A 16711-nucleotide genomic window follows, 5' to 3' on the forward strand; every position below is an offset into this window, starting at 1 on the left:
TTCAAAAACTTAATACCTATCAAGGTATATTTGACTATAAATATTTTATATAATACATAAACATACTAATCTTTGAGGAGATTTTTATTTTTACTTATTTTAAATTTTATTTAAATTCAATTAATTAACATAGTATATTATTAGTTTCAGAGCTAGAGCTCAGTGATTAATCAGTTGCATATAACACCCAGTGCTCATTACATCACGTGCCCTCCTTAATGCCCATAGCCCAGTTACCCCATCCTCCCCCACCTCCCCTCCAGCAACCTTCAGTTTGTTTCCTATGATTAAGAGTCTCTTATAGTTTGTTTCTCTTGAGGGGATTTCTAAAATAGTTTCGCGACAATTCTTAAAAGAGCCTTTCCACTACCAAGACATACTTAACTAAAATAAAGGAAATAAAAATTTGTGTGGGTTGATGTGATGTGAATTCAACAATAACAAATAACTCTTCCTTACCACTCTCCTAGCCTTTCCACCCACAAAATAACTTAACAGCAAATGTTTAACACTGGAAAATATTTTTGGTGTCTTAGAGCAAAGAGAGCTGAAAAGTTAAAAGTTAATATATTCATAAAGGCCAATTTATTACCAATTATAGTAAATGACATTTATCGACTGTTCTTTGAGTTTTACAAATATTGTTACTCTTACTCTTTGTAACAATATTGTGAAATAGCATCTTACATGGATAACATCTCCGTTTCACTGAAGGAAAACTGAGGCACAGGGAGATGAAGTAATTAGCCCATACAGCAAACTGCAGAGCCAGGATAGGAGACCAGAGGTTTCGTTTGAGAACATTACACAATAACTTAAAGAAAATGTTTTTCTTTTGTAGGTACTAGTCCTTTCTTTAACTTCTACTCTGCAGCAATATTGGAACTCCAAACTGATCACTCTAATTTCATCATTGTAATGGTCTCAATCACAGGATGACTCCACTGCATGATGAAGCAGCAGCTGAAACTGGAGTGTAAAGAAGTCTTTAGCTTATCTAGAGCATCTGCAAAAGTAAGAAAAGATACCCTGAAAACGTATGACAGAGATAATTCCTTTTTCAGAGCTGCCTATAGTATAGAAAATGCCTTAAAGAAAACAGCGTCAGGCAAAGCAAACTGTTCTAACCCAAGCATTGGCCATTGGCCATTGTGACACAAAGAAAGCTTACTAGAATTCTCCCAGTGAAGACTCACCCCAGTTATCTGTCCTCCGGCCAGCATGAGTTGGGTCTGGGGGATGGCTGCTTGCACTGAAGGCTGCTGGGAGGGCTGGCTGGGCTGCTGGGAGTCCCCCGATTCTTCATTAGATTTAGACTGAGGTGGGTGGGTGGTGGTGGGAAGGAATAAGAGATTTCAAATAATTGATTAAAAAACCTATACTTATTTACAACATGGATTTATCTAGTCATGAGTTTTCTGGTTTCATTCTTTTCCTTTCCTATTAATCTCTGTATTTTCCTAATTTTAACACAGTAAGTTTTTAGACTTTTTTTCCTTTAAAAATCACATTTATTATTTGTTGTTTTCTAACTATAAAAGAAATGATCAAATACGGAACATAAAAGTAGAAAAATAAAATATAAAAATTATCCACAATACAAGTTTTTGGTGTAGACTTTTTGTTCCAATGCCAGCAAAGCTGCAATTACAACTTTTAAGAAGAAAAAATAATTGGGTCCTCCACAAATCAACAGGATTGTTTAGAAACCCCAATCCTCAACTTCGGAAATAAGGAGAAAGGGAAGAGCACATTCTCAATCCATTTCTACATTAGACCGTCCATCCCAACATTCTAAGATGTATTTTGGTGGTCAGCCTGAAACTTCCTTATATATCATCTCAGAAATTGGTTACTTGACCTACAGAAGTTTTCATCTAATATTTAAAATAACTGTAAATTTAGCATCTCCCATCAAGTAACACACAAATTTAGAGGGAAAATGCTGCAGTCAAGTGGGAAAGAGGACATAGTCCTAAAAGGGACACTAAGGGGAAATTTTATGGTAATTAAAACTGGTTATGCAGAGCATTAAAATTCTGCATAGATTTGCATACTTCCCACCACCTGTTTTGGGGACTGCAGCAAGGCTAATTAACATAAAGGCTCTGATTAATTCTGCCAGTCACTGAGAGAGAATTACAGTGCAGGACTGTAAACACGCCGTACTGGAGAGACAGTCTGTTTGCCAACATCTCTCGAAGGGATGGAAGTTTACCATGGCAACCAAGGCAATTTTCCGCCTCCTCTCCCTCAGAAAGGAAGGTCACATTATCTCCTTTTCTCTTCTCTTCTCCCTGCCATGTGTTACTAGGTCCATATTCCACTGGGTTTCATGGAATGCTCAACCCAAGGTCTTTAGTCATTAGCAACACTGAAATCAATCTTCTAGAATAGGGTTTTCTCCTCTTGACTGTTAGTAACCCAAACACTATAAGGAAAGGAAGCTGGAGATCAACTGAACTATGGAGTAATGCATAATAACTGAACTTTGCATGTTTTACCATATGATTTATATCAGCAAAGTAGCCAGATTTAAATTTTGTTTTTAAAATTTTGACTGTATGAAGCCCGTCAATGACTATAACAGGTTTAGTTAGAAACCTTAGAATCATAGCATTTTAGAGCAGAGAGGAACTTTGGCAAGCTTCTAAACTTCCCTACTTAAATAAATGTAAGAGAAAAGGAACCCCAGGAGGTTAAGTGACTTGCTAAAGGTCACGCAGCTAGTTAGTGGCAGAGTGAGAATGTAAACCTAAGACCTTTGTATCTCAGTCCAGTGTTCTTTCCTCTACACTCTAAAATGACAATTAAAAAAGACATCTGGAAACAGAAAGGGCATTAAGATTTATCTGGCTTTGTGTTTAGGTATGTGTTATAACTGTATAACTTAGAAACAGTTTACTAAACTTACGTATCCAACTCTGAAAGTACACTTTTCTTGTTCACCTTTTGTCATTCACAGTAGCATAATATGAACTGGATTTTCATTAATGTCAATGATTACATTATTTGGAACTCAATGACATTAGGTAATAAAAAAAGGTAATACTTCTAAATATTTCCTATTATAAAATTATTGCATGCTCATTATAAAAAATCCAAAAAATATGGTAAAAATGTATAAAACTGATCCATAATCCCATGACCCAGCTTACCTGTACATTTAAAGACTGAGCAGCAGCCTGTAAACTTGTTCCAGCGAGCTGGACCTGAAAGTAATCAGGTAAAGTTCTAGTCTGATACTGTTGACATCCATCATTATAAGTTGACATCAACAAGTATTTCAAGAATCTCTACTAAGTGCATGTCACTGAGTTAGAGCTGAGAACACAAAGAGGCCTATCTTATAGGGTTAAAACTTTATGGACAAGATCACAGTTCCTCTACCTCCCACCAGAAAATGCTGTTAACATTTCTTTTCTAAAAATGTTTTCCCATACTAAACTAGCATCATCAGACATGCCATACTGTATTAGGCATTCCTTATATAACATCCTGTTTGTATTCACTGGACATTTAGGTTCTAAAAACTTAATTCATCTTCCATTGTATTAAAGAACACGTAAGAACAAGCTATTTATATACATTATTTTTATCATTATAAACAATCAGAATAATCTACTCATTCTAATTTCAAAATTTTCATGTACATATCAGAGTAAAAACCTTACATATATATACACAGTCAAGTTCTTAAAACATTTATAGTCATAATTCAAAACTGCTGGCTGAAATAAAGAATCTGTCTTATAAACCACACATGAAAGTGTCATAATATTTAATACATTTTATGCATTCAGAAAGCTAAAACCATGATTATATTAGAATAAGGATCATTATTTGACAACCATGTTAATTATAACTGATTCTGGCAAGTGTCATCAATGGATGATGCTTTAATGGGTGAAATCTGAGGAATAACATGATAGTCCCATATTCTCAACTCTCTCTCCATAGATATTTACTAATTACAAAAGGTAATTAAATGACACATGTGCCTTCTGGTATGATCCACTAAGAACACAGCATTACTTACGTTGTATTCCTCCCCAAACCCAAACTGAGCAACACTATACAAAATAACTAGTTTGTATTCTTCAAAAATGTCAATGTCTTGAAAACAAAGAAAGACTATGGTGGGAGAGAAAGAATATAAACTAGGGTAGAATAAACGGAAGCCTAAATTAGAATGGCAGCAGTCAGCATAAAAAGTAGTTAACATGAGAGGCATTCCAAGGTACTACAGAGGATCCTGGCAAATGAATGGATATAGATAAAGAAAAAAGTCATGAATTATTCCAGGGTTCAAATCTGAGAGACTGGAAAAAAGGTAGTGTCATTGACAGGAAGCCAATAAGTTCCATTTTGGATATATCACACAGCATCAAGGTTTCCTAAAGTTAAATATAAGTGTTGATATGGAGCTCAGGATAGAGTTCAGAGCTAAAGTGAACAGACTGCTGCCCTTTATTTAAAACTAATAGTCCTGTTAGTAGATAAGAGCCCTCAGAAACAAACCTAGACATTTACAGAGAACATATTTTAGATGCAGTGTAATCAAGGGAGGATTATCTGAAAAGATAGTTATGTTTAAGACCCAAAGGCTAGGGGTGCCTGGGTGGCTCAGTCGTTAGGCGTCTGCCTTCGGCTCAGGTCATGGTCCCAGGGTCCTGGGATCAAGCCCCGCATCGGGCTCCCTGCTCAGCGGGAAGCCTGCTTCTCCCTCTCCCACTCCCCCTGCTTGTGTTCCCTCTCTCGCTGTGTCTCTGTCAAATAAATAAAATCTTAAAAAAAAAAATTATAAGACCCAAAGGCTAAAAATTCAGCCAAAGAGCCAGAGGAAAGAGTTTTGGGTACAAAGATTTAAAGGAGATAAAGTTTCTATGTGATTTTATTTAAATCATGTTGTTTCTGGGTAGACGTTTGTTGAGGAAGAGGATAGTTACAGGTCTTAAAGTATCTCCTCATGGATTATTTCTGGAATTTGAAATTTATATTATAGTTGTATAAAAGAATGCTGTTTTTAGGAAAAATGTGATGAAGTATTTAGAAGTAGAAGGTCATAGTGCCTGCAACTTACTCTAAAATGATTTTATTTATTTATTTGACAAAGAGAGACACAGCGAGAGCAGGAACACAAGCAGGGAGAGTGGGAGAGGGAGAAGCAGGCTTCCTGCGGAGCAGGGAGCCCGATGCGGGGCTCAATCTCAGGACCCCGGGATCATGACCTGAGCCAAAGGCAGACGCTTAACGACTGAGCCACCCAGGCGTCCCTGTATATACATTTTTTATATGTGTGTTTGTACACCCACATACGCACACAGAGCAAAGATAGTAAACAGTAATAGTTGGTGATTCCAAGTGAAGGGCTTTCAATTGAAAACTGTCCTATAGTTATAACTTTTCTATAGATTTGAAAATTTTCAAAATAGAAAGTTGAAAATAAAAAGTGAGAGCATCCTTTTACCACTTCATTTAGCTACCTCCCAACATCCTTCAAAACTTAGCTCAAAAGTCATCCTCTCTATGATAAATGTCTTAGATTATACAGGTTGAGCTAATTATTTCTACCTCTCTATTCCCATACAACTTTACCATTCATTTATTCAGTAAATAATTACTTAACATCTATTATAATTTGGGCTCTTTGGAAAATGCTAGGATAAAGATAAATAAGAAAAGGTTCCCATCTTCATGGAACTTATGGGGTGACAGATCTAAAGTCATCTACTTTGTATTTGTGTACACACATTTATAATTATTTTAAGGAAAAGGTCAGAGTATGAACCTGGTCAATAAGAGGGCTAGAAATAGAAGGTAAGTGTCACATTCATGTTAATTATGTGTCTAATCAGATGGTGAGCAATTCTGAGGGGACTGACATCTTGATGGAGAATTCAGTGATGTCATGATTTCATATCAAATTCACTGATTTAAAGTCCTTTGGTTTAGGGGATATTGAAGATTCAATGATTTTGGTAATCAGCTGGAGACCTTGGAGCTGAGTAAGAGTTGTACTCTTCTTAGAATTCGGATCCAATGGAGAAAAGACTGCATATCATCTATGTACCTTTGGGGATTTTTTAATATGTTTTGACCACCACAAATTTAAGCCAGATAGAGGCTTAATATGTACCACATACACTGACTACCAAAAATGTTATTCCTCTAAGAAACCAGAAAACTTGTTGGAGGCTATAAATGTTTTTATTTTTTAATTTTGTTTTTTAAAGATTATTTATTTATTTGAGAGAGAGAGTACACAGAGTGAGAGGGAGAAGCAAACTCCCTGCTGAGCAGAGAGCCTGATGTGGGGCTCAATCCCAGGACCCTGAGATCATGACCTGAGCTAAAGGCAGATGCTTAACCAACTGAGCCACCCAGGTGACCCCAACAAATGTTTTTAGAAGAAAATGACATGAAAATAACATTTTTGGTTTTCTATAATACATTCTTAAATTATTTTAGATGCTAAATCATCTTAATATTTTATCTAGAAGTTTCATATAGAAGTTTCTCTACTTTGAAAAACACAAACAAAGCTATGCAGCTGAGCAAAAGTGTGTCACAGCTAGGGCCTCACTCCAGTAGGAGACGCTAATTGCTGCCTGTATAGTAATCCTTTGTATTTGTGAATAAATGGGCTTTAGAGGACCTTTCTAAAATTGCACCTATTTCAAGTGCAGGAGCTTCTTTTATATAAAGTTCAGGTAGTCTAAAGACAGAATTTATGAACTCAGAAGACATATGAAGACACATTTTATGAAAACATATTCTGAATTGAGAGCCTTACACAGGTCTTGGGCAATGGTGGCTACATCCTTTTGGATGACTCTGTAATCTACTACCTTCAGTGAGCCATCACAGACCCACAGTGACAAAAACAGCAACCCGGTTGTTACGTGTATTCCATTCATAACAAAGAATTCTTTTTTTCACAAAGCTGTGAGGTCAATAGCTATAGACTCAATTAAACTAAGAATCTAGACTAACCATTCAAAAGGACACAATCAGATGTGATTAGCACCAGGCTTTAATCATTTTAAAAAGTCCCACATACTGAAATAACTTCCCCAGGCCTTAACATTCCATGCCTCCAGTTTTTACTCTCCCGTATGGTTGAGCAGAGCATTCTACCTGATGGAGATGTCCAAGGAAAGCCTGGGCCTGGGCTGTTGAGATTGCTCCTCCAACAGGCACAGGCTGCTTCTGAAAGTCCAGACCATTGGTTTGTGTGCCTAGAAAGCAAGCAAAAGCATGTAACTATTAAAAACAAACTCGACTTCAGTCACGAGCATTTATCAGGTATCTATTTTGTATTAGTACTTTTCCTAAGTACCTCCATGGATGAGAGGGATTTCAAAGAAAGATGAAATACAGTAAAATGTTTTCTCCTCTCAAGGGAGGACTGTAGGACAAGTAAATGAACACAAAGGCTAGGAAACAAACAAAAATATAATGACTTCTAATCATAAGATGGTGTCACAGAATTCAGAAGTGATGCAGTGATTGGGGTCAGAATAAGCATGGCACTTACAAGCATTAAGGAAGACAGTATCACTACTACTGTTGTAAAGAATGGTATGAGACAGACTTCCAAGGAGGAATTGAAGCTCTCTTCTGGTATCCCCCTTCTCAAGATTTGGCATGGACAGAAGAAATTCACTAGTGACTTTGCAAGATGATTTATTCTTAACTTATACTTTTAATACATGACAATCTGATGGCAAAAACAACCATTTACATGATAAACAAAATAGTTTTACTAATTTCTTGAATCCTAAAGCATATATCTAATTAGCAAGAGCCCTGCTATAATTATAATCTTCCAAATGTTATGCCTGTGTATTTTAACCACTTATGCTGCAATCCGATGCTAGAATAGGACCAATTTATGGAAAGACATACCATCCTAATATTCAGAAATATTTTTTAAGGATATAATACATTGTTTACAAACTAAAATATCCAGATATTATTTAGAAATTTCCAGAATTCCTTGTACTCAATAAAATGTAACAGACTACAGGAACCTGCAAGAACCCCTGAGGCACATGAATGTGGTACTGAACTTCCATTTCCTACCACCCTAACAACCCGTCTGCCCATCCTCATTCCTGTGTGTACACACACGGAGCACACCAGTCAGGACAGGATAAGCCAGAACCTAAGGTAGTATTTCTAAATGGCTACTCACTTCTGCCATTATATATCCTAACTAACTTCTAGCAAATGTATCACTTTAATAGAATAATGAGGTAGATTACATGACTCAAAACAACTATTTAAGGTTTCCTTGAGATAATTATAAAAGGAGTGTCTATATATTTCACCTGCTTAAAACCTCACAGTGATTTTTCTTTTATGGTTTTTTCCTAGCTTCCCATAAATAGAAAACAAAAGAACTATCTAGACATATACAGTCAATGAAATTAAAAGGGTATATAGTTGTGTCAGGTAATGAGAAACTAGTATGAAATAAAATTTAAATTAGGGTCACTTTCATAGGCCACATATAGAAGCTTCATTATTTTAAAGTTACATGTTTTGTCATTAGCTGCTCTCTATTTCTACGTAGAAAATCATTACTTAGGTTGATTTTAAGATTGTGCATCCTTAGAGAATTATGCTCAATATATACTACATAAATCCACAAGGCTAAATGAAGATGAGATTTTGAAAAACAGAGACAAGCACTTAGAGATTAACACATCACCAATACAGGAAGTCTTCCAGAACCAAATATTTCACTCTCATGGAGACCATGAAAATTCTACACATTGGTTCCACTTTCAAGTTGCCACAAAAATGATATACCCCTTGTAACTCACAAAGCACTATACGATAAGACTGACTGATTTCTATCCCTGGTAGAGAGCCTATTATAGTGGCCTACAGGTAATACTATTTAAGTGCCCTGGCTCTACCATCTTGGGGGGATGCATAAAGGCATGGTACCCAAAGCTAGTAAAGTAAAAGAACATTCTTGGACAACAATTCAGATAAACAGAGATTTAAGATGCAAAAGCAGGTACTTATTTAAGTAAAATTCTGAGGCTCCATGAGGAGGTCATGGATGGAAGAAAGTATCTATCACATAGAAATCATTCTTGTAAATCATAAAGACCTAAATTGGGCTAAAAGGAAACAAGAGGGGAACAGACAGACAGACAGACACACACATATGTACACATCTGACTTGAGTTTGAAGCCAGTACAGGGAGATAAGGATGTTGGGAGCCAAAACCAAATGTGTATCAGAGAAAACAGAACATCCAAATAAGGAAATGGGGAATTAACAGGTTGGGAGAGAAGGGGAATGATGTAAGGAGATTCTGTATGTAACACATACAGAATTTGAGAAACCGCAAAATATGTAAGAAAAGTGATCTGGGGCGCCTAGGTGGCTCAGCTGGTTAAACGACTGCCTTTGGCTCAGGTCATGATCCCAGAGTCCTGGGATCGAGCCCTACATCGGGCTCCCTTGCTCAGCGGGAAGCCTGATTCTCCCTCTCCCACTCCCCCTGCTTGTGTTACCTCTCTCGCTGTCTCTGTCAGTTAAATAAATAAAATCTAAAAAAAAAAAAGTGATCCAGAAGGCATTGAGAAATAACAAAGGCCAGAGCTAAAGATTCTATAAGGTTGCCACAAGAACAATGTTACTGAGGTGAACCTCAGAGATCTTGAATCCAACCTCCTTATTTTATTGGTGAAGAAACAGATTAAGGAATCTTAAGTGACTTATTCAAAATGTCATAGCTAGTTAGTGGAAGAGCCAATACAAGGATGGGGTCCCCTGATTCTGTGTAATTACTCACAGAGAAGTGATAGTTGAAATTTGGAGTAAAAACGTCAATCAATTAAGAGTGGATATAGAGAAAAGAAGCCTGAAGATAAGAGGGCACCTACATTAGGAGATGTAAAGACAAAGAGAACCAGAGAGGAAGCAGTTAGAAAACAGGGAGGGGAAAAAAAAAAAAAATCCCTCAGGACTAGTGCGCTTCAGGAGCCAGGCAAAAGAAAGCTACAAGGATGGGGTAGTTTACTACTGTCAAATGGTACAGAACAGGATCAAATACTGAAAAAGAAATTAATCCAAAGACAATAGATGAAAGGCAGTAATAAAGGAAGGCCAAAACTTAATGAAATAGGAAAAAAAAAAACCCCACATAATAGAAACACCAACTTGGTTCTTTCAAAAGAATCATATAGTTACAAACTTCTGGTAAGATTGAAGAAAAAAATAAAAGAGAAGGAGCAAATAATTTAAGGATAACAGAAAGAAGGACATAATCAAAAAATGTTGTGGATACTAAAAAGAGGATATCATGAACCAATAAAATATATGCCAATAAAATTAAAACTTAGAAATGGATTACTCTCTAGAAAATATCAAGACTCACTCAAGAAGAAATAGAAAATCCGAAGGGTCCTACAGCATTTGAAGAAATTTAATTTGTAAGTAAAAATCTTCCCAAAAGGAAAAATGAAAACCTAGAAAATTTTACTCTGCTTGCTTCCAGAAATCCAAGGGACATAATTCCAATCTTACGCAACTTTTCCAGAGTATGGGGAAAATAGGGAAACAATTCCTAACTCATTGTATGAGGTCAGCATAAACTCACTACCAAAACCTGACAAAGATGAGTATAAAAAAGAAAAAAAAAATACATGACAGTTTTACTCACAAACATACATAAAAATAGCCTAACTAGTACTAGAAAAAATAATCTAATAAGGTAAAATATTTGGGGTTTTGAGATTAAAAAAAAAAATCACTGTGATTCACCACATTCATTAAAGGGGAGAGATCATATAATTGACTCAAAGGATAAAGAAAATACTTAGATAAAATTCAATATCCACTTATGATAAAAATTCTAGGCATAGGAACAGAAAAAAACTTCTTTAACTTGATAAAGAGTAACATTAAAAGCATTCCCTTTAAGATTAAGAATAAGATAAGGATGCCAGCTCCTGAAAGGCTCAGGCAACAAGAAAAGAAAATACACCAGTTAGGAAAAAAACCAAAACTTTCTTTTCAGATGATTTGATAATGTATATAGAGTATCCTAAGGAATCTAATGATCTATTTCTAGAATAAGAGAGTTTAATAAGGGGGTCTAATCAATTTGGAGGTAAGTAAGATGTTGGAACTGGAATTCAGAATAATGATTATAAAGATACTAGCTGGGCTTGAAAAAAGCAAAGAAGACACTAGAGAATCCCTTTCTGGAGAATTAAAAGAACTAAAATCTAATGAAGTTGAAATAAAAAAGGCTATTAATGAGATGCAATAAAAAATGGAGGCTCTAACTTCTAGGATAAATGAGGCAGAAGAGAGAATTAGTGATATAGAAGACCAAATGACAGAGAATAAAGAAGCTGAGAAAAAGAGAGATAAACTACTGGACCATGAGAGGAGAATGTGAGAGATAAGTGATACCATGAAGTGAAACAGTATTAGAATAATTGGGATACCAGAAGAAAAGAGAGAGAGAGAGGCAGAAGGTATACTGGAGCAAATTATAGCAGAGAACTTCCCTAAGGAAACTGGCATCAAAATCCAGGAGGCAGAGAAAACCCCCCTCAAAATCAGTAGAAATAGGTCAACATCTCGACATATAATAGTGAAACTTATAAATCTCAGAGACAAAGAGAAAATCCTGAAAGCAGCTTGGGACAGAGATCTGTAACCTACAAGGGTAGAAACATTAGATTGGTAGCAGACCTATCCACGGAGACCTGGCAGGCCAGAAAGGACTGGCATGATATATTCAGGGTGCTAAGTGAGAAAAATATGCAGCCAAGAATACTTTATCCAGCTAGGATGTCATTCAAAATAGGAGAGATAAGAAGCTTCCAGGACAAACAGAAACTAAAAGAATTTGTGATCACCAAACCAGACCTATGAGAAATATTAAAAGGGATCCTCTAAGCAAAGAGAGAGCCCAAAAGTAACATAGACCAGAAAGGGACAGAGACAGTCACTTTACAAGTAATACAATGGCACTGAATTCATCTTTCAATAATTACTCTGAATGTAAATGGGCTAAATGCCCCAATCAAAAGACACAGGGTATCAGACTGGATAAAAAAGCAAGACCCATCAATATGCTGTCTGCAAGAGGCTCATTTTAGATCCAAAGACACCTCCAGATTTAAAGTGAGGGGGTGGAAAACCATTTATCATGCTAATGGACATCTAAAGAAAGCTGGGGAGGCAATTCCTATATCAGACAAATTAGATTTTAAACCAAAGACTGTAATAAGAAACGTATTATAAATAAAGGGTCCATCCAACAAGAAGTTCTAACAATTATAAATATTTACGCCCCTAACACGAGAGCAGCCAATTACATAAGTCAATTAATAACAAAACTAAAGAAACACATCGATAATAATACAATTAATAGTAAGGGATATTAACACCCCCCTCACTGCAATGGACAGATCACCTAAGCAGAAGGTCAACAAGGAAATAAGGGCTTTGAATGACACATTGGACAAGATGGACTTCACAGATATATTCAAAACATTACATCCTAAAGCAACAGAATACACATTCTTCTCCAGGGCACATGGAACATTCTCCAGAATAGATCACATACTGGGTCACAAATCAGGTCTCAACTGATACCAAAAGACTGGGATCATTACTTGCATATTTTCAGACCACAATGCTTTGAAACTGGAACTCAATCACAAGAGGAAATTTGGAAAGACCTCATATACATGGAGGCTAAAGAGCGTCCTACTAAAGAATGAATGGGTCAACCAGGAAATTAAAGAAGAATTAAAAAAATTCATAGAAACAAATGAAAATGACAACTGTTCAAAATCTTTGGGATGTAGTAAAGGCAGTACTAAGAGGGAAGTATATAGCACTACAAGCCCTTCTCAAGAAACAAATAAGGTCTCAAATACAAACAAACCTTACACCTAAAGGAGCTGGAGAAAGAACAGCAAATAAAGCCTACACCAAGCAGGAGAAGAGAAGTAATAAAGATTAGAGCAGAAATCAATGAAAGAGAAACCAAAGAACAGTAGAACAGATCAATGAAACTAGAAGCTGGTTCTTTGAAAGAATTAATAAGGAACGCCTGGGTGGCTCAGTTGCCGTTAAGCGTCTGCCTTCAGTTCAGGTCTTGATCCCAGGGTCCTGGGATCGAGCCCCGCATCGGGCTCCCTGCTCGGCGGGAAGCCTGCTTCTCCCTCTTCCACCCCCCCTGCTTGTGTTCCCTCTCTCACTGTGTCTCTCTCTGTCAAATTAAATATAATCTTAAAAAAAAAAGAACTAATAAGATTATAAACCCCTGGCCAGACTTATCGAAATAAAAATGACTCAAATAAGTAAAATCATGAATGAAAGAGGAGAGATTACAACCAACACCAAAGAAATACAAACAATTATAAGAACATATTATGAGCAACTATAATGCCAACAAATAGATAATCTGGAAGAAATGGATGCATTCCTAGAGAGGTATAAACTACCAAAACTAAACCAGGAAGTAATAGAAAACCTGAACAGAACCATAACCAGCAAGGAAATTGAAGCAGGAATCAAAATCTCCCAACAAATAAGAGCCCAGGGCCTGATGGCTTCCCAGGGGAATTCTACCAAACATTTAAAGAATTAATATCTATTCTTCTGAAGCTCTTTCAAAAAATAGAAATGGAAGGAAAACTTCCAAACTCTATTATGAGGCCAGCATTACCTTGATCCCAAAACCAGACAAAGACCCCACCAAAAAGGAGAATTACAGACCAATATCCCTGATGAACATGGATGCCAAAATTCTCACCAAAATACTAGCCAGCAGGATCCAACAGTACATTAAAAGGACTATTCAGGGGCGCCTGGGTGGCTCAGTCGGTTGAGCGTCCGCCTTCGGCTCAGGTCATGATCTCAGGGTCCTGGGATCGAGCCCCGCATCAGGCTCTCTGCTCAGGAGGAAGCCTGCTTCTACCTCTCCCTCTGCCGTTCCCCCTGCTTGTACTCTCTCTCTGTCAAATAAATAAAATCTTAAAAAAAAAAAAAACTGCTCTCATAAAAAAAAAAAATTCTTTTCAAAACAAAGGACTATTTACCACGACCAAGTGGGATGTATTCCTTGGCTGCAAGTTAGGTTCAATATCTGCAAAGCAATCAGTGCGATACAATACACAAATAAAAGAAGGGACAAGAACCATATGATCCTCTCAATAGATGAAGAAAAAGCATTTGACAAAGTACAGCATTCTTTCTTGATTAAAACTCTTCACAGTGTAGGGATAGAGGGAACATACCTCAATATCATAAAAGCCATCTACAAAAACCCCACAGCAAATATCATTCTCAATGGGGAAAAACTGAGAGCTTTTCCCCTAAGGTCAGGAACGTGGCAGGGATGTCCACTATCACCACTGCTGTTCAACAGAGAAGTCCTAGCATCAGCAATCAGACAACAAAAAGAAATAAAAGGCATCCAAATTGTCAAAGAAGTCAAACTCTCACTCTTCACAAATGACATGATAGTCTATGTGGAAAACCCAAAAGACTTCACCCCAGGGAAGCCTGGATGGCTCAGTCATTTAGGCATCTGCCTTAGGCTCAGGTCATGATCCCAGGGTCCTAGGATTGAGTCCCGCATCAGGTTCCTTGCTCAGCGGGGAGCCTGCTTCTCCCTCTGCCTGCCCCTCCCCCTGTTTGTGTTCTCTCCCCCCACCCCCAACAAATAAATAAATAAGTCTTAAAAAAAAAAAAAAAAGACTCCACCCCAAAATTGCTACAACTCATACAGGAATTCAGCAAAGTGGTAGGATATAAAATCAATGCACAGAAATCAGTTGCATTTTGGGTGCCTGGGTGGCTCAGTTGGTTAAGCGACTGCCTTCGGCTCAGGTCATGATCTTGGAGTCCTGGAATTGAGTCCCACATCAGACTCCCCACTCAGCGGGGAGTCTGCTTCTCTCTCTGACCCTCCCCCCTCTCATGCTCTCTCTGTCTCATTCTTTCTCTCTCAAATAAATAAATAAAATCTTAAAATTAAAAAAAGAAATCAGTTCCATTTCTATACACTGACAATGAGACAGAAGAAATAGAAATTAAGGAATCAATCCCATTTACAATTATACCAAAAAATATAAGCTACCTAGGAATAAACGTAACCAAAGAGCTAAAGGATCTGTACTCTGAAAACTCTTGAACATTTATGAAAGAAATTGAGGAAGATACAAAGAAATGGAAAAACATTCCATGCTCATGGATTGGAAGAACAAATATTGTTAAAAGGTCTATGCTACCTAGAGCAATCTACACATTCAATGCAATCTCTATCAAAATACCATCAACATTTTTCACAGAGCTGGAACAAACAATCCTAAAATTTGTATGGAACCAGAAAAGACCCCGAATAGCCAAAGGAATGTTGAAAAAGAAAACTAAAACTGGTGGAATCACAATTCTGGACTACAAGCTCTATTACAAAGCTGTAATCATCAAGACAGTATGATACTGGCCTAAAAACAGACACATGTATCAATGGAACAGAAGAGAGAACCAAGAAATGGACCCTCAACTCTGGTAAACTAATTTTTGACAAAGCAGGAAAGAATATCCAATGGAAAAAGGACAGTCTCTTCAACAAATGGTATTGCGAAAACTGGACAGCCACATGCAGAAGAATGAAACTGGACCATTTCCTTAAACCATAGACAAAAATAGACTCAAAATGGATGAAAAGACCTAAATGTGAGACAGGAATCCATCAAAATCCTAGAGGAGAACACAGGCAGCAACTTCTTTGACCTCGGCTGCAGCAACTTCTTGCTAGACACATCTCCAAAGGCAAGGGAAACAAGAAAAATGAACTATTGGGACTTCATCAAGATAAAAAGCTTTTGCACAGCAAAGGAAACAGTCAACAAAACCAAAAGACAACCGACAGAATGGGAGAAGATATTTGCAAATGACATATCAGATAAAGGGTTAGTATCCAAAATCTATAAAGAACTTATCAAACTCAACACCCAAAGAACAAATAATCCAATCCAGAAATGGACAGAAGACATGAACAGACATTTTTCCAAAGAAGACATCCAAATGGCCAACAGACACATGAAAAAATGCTCAATATCACTCAGCATCAGGGAAAGACAAAGCAAAACCACAATGAGATACCACCTCACACCAGTCAGAATGGCTAAAATTAACAAGTCAGGAAACGACAGACGTTGGTGAGGATGCGGAGAAAGGGGAACCCTCCTACACTGTTGGTGGGAATGCAAGCTGGTGCAGCCACTCTGGAAAACAGTATGGAGGTTCCTCAAAAAGTTGAAAATAGAGCTTCTCTACGACCCAGCAATTGCACTACTGGGTATTTACCCCCAAGATACAAATGTAGTGATCCGAAGGGGCATGTGAACCGCAATGTTTATAGCAGCAATATCCACAATAGCCAAACTATGGAAAGAGCCCAGATGTCCATCAACAGATGAATGGATAAAAAAGATGTGGTATATAAATACAATGGAATATTACGCAGCCGTAAGAAATGAAATATTCCCATTTGCAATGACGTGGATGGAACTAGAGGGTATTATGTTAAGCGAAATAAGTCAATCAAAGAACGACAATTATCATACGATCTCACTGATATGTGGCATTTAAGAAACAAAACAGAGGATCATAGGGGAAGAGAGGAAAAAATAAAACAAGACGAAA

At 37.1% G+C, this 16711-nt stretch overlaps 1 protein-coding gene across 4 annotated transcripts in view; it reads right to left on the reverse strand.

The window, feature by feature from the left end:
- The window catches only part of POU2F1 (POU class 2 homeobox 1), a 190726-nt gene that overhangs the window by 49314 nt on the left and 124701 nt on the right, over window positions 1-16711 (reverse strand). For all 4 annotated transcript variants that reach the window (XM_064594384.1, XM_064594383.1, XM_045877544.3 and 1 more), the window contains 3 exons: window positions 7141-7241; window positions 3159-3212; window positions 1197-1316 (listed from right to left, as the gene is read on the reverse strand). In XM_064594384.1, coding sequence (XP_064450454.1) covers window positions 1197-1316; window positions 3159-3212; window positions 7141-7241 — 275 coding nt within the window. The remainder of the gene's footprint in view (window positions 1-1196; window positions 1317-3158; window positions 3213-7140; window positions 7242-16711) is intronic.

Source organism: Mirounga angustirostris, unplaced genomic scaffold, assembly GCF_029215605.1.
Source record: "Mirounga angustirostris isolate CCGP_5_RB_7025 unplaced genomic scaffold, mMirAng1.0.hap1 SCAF_6, whole genome shotgun sequence".
Lineage (NCBI taxonomy): Eukaryota > Metazoa > Chordata > Mammalia > Carnivora > Phocidae > Mirounga > Mirounga angustirostris.